Source organism: Etheostoma cragini, chromosome 19, assembly GCF_013103735.1.
Source record: "Etheostoma cragini isolate CJK2018 chromosome 19, CSU_Ecrag_1.0, whole genome shotgun sequence".
Lineage (NCBI taxonomy): Eukaryota > Metazoa > Chordata > Actinopteri > Perciformes > Percidae > Etheostoma > Etheostoma cragini.
Genome location: NC_048425.1, coordinates 15516644 through 15521316, shown reverse-complemented (window position 1 = coordinate 15521316; position 4673 = coordinate 15516644). Strand labels below are relative to the sequence as shown.

The 4673-nt window shown below is 42.3% G+C and overlaps 1 protein-coding gene across 2 annotated transcripts in view; it reads left to right on the top strand.

Annotated features, from left to right (window-relative positions):
• trmt44 (tRNA methyltransferase 44 homolog) overlaps positions 1-2910 on the top strand; it is a 24482-nt gene extending 21572 nt beyond the window's left edge. Inside the window, exons 10-11 of one of the 2 annotated variants that reach the window (XM_034856589.1) lie at positions 1171-1287; positions 1848-2910. In XM_034856589.1, the coding sequence (XP_034712480.1) occupies positions 1171-1287; positions 1848-2077 (347 nt within the window). In that variant the 3' untranslated portion in view covers positions 2078-2910. Of the gene's footprint in view, positions 1-1170; positions 1288-1844 lie in introns of both variants that reach the window. The other variant, XM_034856588.1, reaches the window with a different exon arrangement.
• The last annotated feature ends 1763 nt before the right edge of the window (positions 2911-4673 follow it).

Sequence of the window (4673 nt, the reverse complement as noted above, 5' to 3'; positions counted from 1 at the left end):
ACATGCTAAACTTCTAACATAAGACCATGGATTTCAATATAATATCTCTCGTTCTACTTTTTGTGCTCTTTTGGTATCTACAATTACTGTCGCAGTAGGGGAGCGATGACAGAAAGTAACACTCATACGGCCGGTGGGAGATGCAGCGGTGCATTGCATGCTGGTTGTTCTGACAGCTTAGCGGAGCAGCTTTAGTTGAGCACACTTCAGAGCCCTGACACTGAAACCCAGTGACTGATGTTTTTCTCTCGTCCTGTAAGATGTTACGTATCTAGCAAAGATCCCCCTTTTCACTCCAGTAGCTCTGGCTCTCTCAAAACAACTGCAGGTGACTTTGACTCAAGCCCATCAGCTGTGTCGGTTGCTAGCTTAAAAAATGATAACTGGGCATGCCAGAAGTAGCGTGTTAATATATTGATCAGCGTAACATCAATAGACCTTCACCCGCTCATTTGTCACAGTGTTCTTTCCTCTTATGGCCGTTTTAAGGTTCTGCGTAGAATCAACGGTGTACCCCTCAAGACCCCTCTGCGTCTATCCCGGACCCCCCCCCCCCCCCCCCCCCCCCCCCCCCCCCCCCCCCCCCCCCCCCCCCCCCCCCCAAAAAAAAAACTGATTTCCTGATTCTCATTTTCCATAAACATCATGAAATCAAGGGGCGAGGTAACTCTACCTGCTACAGATTTCCCACCGTGGTCAGAAAGAACAGGGGAGACTCTTTGTTTCTCTCACTTTGGGTGTTTTGGTGTTTTTTGCCCCCATCCTCTCCTTCCAAGCAGTGCGGTAATGGTTATGTTTAGGGTTAAGGTCAGGGTTAGCTGCCTTGAAGGTGACGTTCGAGGCAAAAAACACCATTGAGCCTCACTATGACAACTCGCTTCAAAGAGAATTGCTGTCACTCTCTCCTCCCTCGTCCACTTCCCATACACAGACACGCACCTGCTCCAGGCACACACAAACGCACAAGTAATGAAAAAGTTTTGAAATTGACCCTCCAGAGACCACACACACACCGTAGCGTTCTGGCGGTGAAATGCGCCGTGAGAAAAAGAATCCCGTTCAACCCCAACGCAGAACTCCGAAAGGGTCACAATGCCGCAGCTACGACGTGGAGCTGATGCAGAACTATATAACAACCTTTATCTTTCATCCTTTTCTTCCCCTCCTCAGGCAGCCTCTCTGTGAGCGAGGTCGCTGGGCTGTTGGAGCAGGAAACCTTGCAGCTGCTGAAGAACGAATGTGGAGGCCTTCAGACGCTGCTTAAGAACAACCACCAAGTCTTTAGAGGTAGCTGGACCACACGCTTGATATATTTTCATAGCTAGAGTACATCAAATTGAGGAAGAAAAGGGGATCTGGGATTGCTCCGGTGCTGCAGGGTAAATCCAGACAGCTAGCTAGACTATCTGTCCAGTAGGAGTTTCTGTTGAAGACTAAAACTACTTCTGAACATACACGTTGCACCAAAACAAGTTCTTTCCTGAGGCCGTTTAGCAGAGGCACCGGGGCTCCGTCCGGCGCTTAGCTCCCCCCACGACGATTGTGATTGGTTTAAAGAAATGCCAATAAACCAGAGCATGTTGTCCTACCATCTCAGAATGCTGTGTTGACTAGACAGACCCTTTTCGTCAGCGCTGTGGAGGAAGGTCTTGCAATGCAAGACTAGGTTAAATGTAACTTTTCACTAAAAGGACAACATATTAGGAAAACTAATTTATTCATTATACATCGAATCATTCCCTTATTTTCTCCACTCCACCATAGTAACAGATTTGTTTGTGTCTTTTGGAGGTAGCACTTTATTCTGAAGAGGTCTTGTATCTTTCTGTCATTCCTTCTTTCAGTAGAAGGAGGGAGGGTGTACATAAGAGACTGGCGGGACAGGAAGTCCTCCAGGGTGGATCCAAAGAGGAAGCCCGTTGCCCTTGGTGCCCTGAAAACTCGCTCCTGTTGGTTCTACGACCACCACCCTCAGCGCTGCCCCCTGCAGGCCCAACACTGTGCCTTCGCTCACGGGCCTGATGACCTCCGACCCTCCACCAGACCTCTGAAGAAGATGAAAAACGATGCCTTGTGATTGGCTCATTCCTCCTGAACACTTTATTTGAACTCATCTATTTAGTTAATTTTTTTAACTTGAGTAAATACTTTACAGATATCACAGTATTCCCTCATATAACCCTCTTAAAGCCACCTCATCCTCATCTCTGCAGCCACAAAGAGGAAGACGTTCATGTCTAAGCAGTATGAGTTTTATTGAGGCCACGTTACATCATTTCTGGTAATTTTTCTGTGTGGGGCTGCCAAAGTGTGATGCAGCTTTAAGTTCTCAACTCTGGGTTACTTTGTCTGCTGAAATTTAATTTCAAAGGATTCTTTTGTCTTTCTTTTTTATTTATTTAAGAAGTAGACTTTTATAAAGCTCAGAAAATTGTACACTTGCTGTATATTAAAGTGCATTTCTAGCTTCATCTTTTTATTTATTTAAAGATGATCAAGTCCATCATGGATTTATTCTTTTGGTCGAGCACTCCGGGCATTTAAAAATTTTTTTCCTCTACTGCAGCAAAACTTTAAAAGCTTCTATAAACTTCACTTAGACATTTTCTTTACCTCAAACAGGTACTTTGAGGTTCACAGGCAGGGCGGGGGATAGAGAACGGACAGCGTTTGAACAAAGTAAATGTTAGCGCTATGAATTATTTGTTGGCAGTAGTTGAGGGGTGAGCTGCATGTCATCCCCTCACTGCTGTGTCTCTCTGACACAGTCTGCCATCACCCTGTGACTCAAATGTCAAATAACAGTAAGGCCCACGCAGGGACTTCAGCTGGATTGGTTCGTTTATGTGAGTGACAGCAATCACACCACTGATGGATTAATAAAGCATAAGGACTGACTATTTAAATCTATCTGATTTTGCAATTACGTGACAAATATGAAGTGACGTAGAAGACTGGGAATAATGCTAGCATCATTTTAATGACACACTGTCTCACAGGTATGTGCAGTGTGCAGATATCTGCTTTCTGAAACGGTAGGATATCTTGGTTCTCTCGTTGTACCATCTGATGTGCAAATTGACCCCTGAGGGTTAAAGGGTCATTGCACCCAAATTAGGAGAAACATTTTCTTGACCCTTGTGGTATCTTATAGAAGCCCATTTCTGCCAGGCAAAGAAAACAGATGAAATGTTAGCAACCAAAAAAATAACCATACTCCTAAAGTATGAGATGTATAAATCATCTCATAATATTACACAATTGTGATTTAAAAAATATTATATTTTGATTTACTTGACTTAAAAAGTCTCACATTTGGCTTTTCTCATAGTTGTTACTTTATCACCTGTAGTCTGACTTAAGACCATACATTGACTTTATCATCTTATAATTTTGACAAATGTATTAGTAATTTTGACTTTTAAAGTAAATATTAAGTACAATGAATGTCTTATATTTAATTTTTACATAAAATGTCAAAATGTTGACATAGCTTTGACTTAATATCTCATAGCTTTGTCAGTAAAGTCATCTTTTTGACTTAAAATGTAATCATTTACACTTAGATCCCCATTTACACATTACTATGTCATCACATAGTCTCATACATTTTGACTCCTAAACCGGTTGGTGTAAAATAAATATACTGTAACTCTGACTTACTGTCTCATCAGTTTAACTTTCACTTTGAAAGTAAAATCCATACTGCATCTACAGTATATTAAGGACATAACCCCAAAATCACAATAACAGCAGTAAGTCCTGTCTCGGGTAGCAGTTAAATACACTACTGGCAAAGGTTTGGGGTCCCTTACAAATTTCCATTCCACTCCATTATAGACAGAATACCAGCTGATGTGAGTGGGGGGGCTGATCATTCATGCAATATCTACATTACCCATTATCAGCAACCATTCATCTAATGTTCCAAAGGCTCATTCTGTTCACTAATCTGTTATCATTTAAAAAAACTAGAAAAACATTGGAGAAGCCTTTTGCTATTATGTAAGCACATAATGGAATCTGAACTGCTGCCCTGGTTAGAAAAACAATCCAACTGATCTCAACTGGTTTTCTGTCTATAATGGAGTGTAATGGAAATTTCTAAGTGAGCCCAAACTTTTGACCGGTAGTGTTTATCAAATATATTATGTGCACTTAATCCATTGCCTGGTTTTTCTGTGAACTAAGGTTATTCACATGTTAACAGTCTGGATGGCCACATATCCCCTGTAGCTCAATGTGTCATTGAATAATAATGCAGATGTATTTCCTCAGTCTGACCACAGGTCAAAGCTGTTTCATTTAAATTTAGATGTTTTATTTTCTTTCCTGTTTTTCAACCCTTATTCTGGGAAGGTTCACTGAGATGAAGCTTCTCTTTCGCAGGACGTAAACAAAGCTTCAGCTGTCACGGCCAGGAGCTGAAAGTGATGGTGGTTGTTTTGACCGGCAGTTGTAATATGCACATGTGGGTTTTTAATGACCTGCACAAATCACGTCTCCCCCTCTCGCCCTTCCACCCTTTGTGTCATTATGCTTCCAGGAAGAAATCAATTCATTAAAATACTCCTTCAGCTCAGGGTCTGCAAAGATCATCCGATGCAATTGACCTGCTGCCCTACATTTAACTGGAGAAGAGTGTGACGTGGCCGGGGAGCCGAGGCCATCGC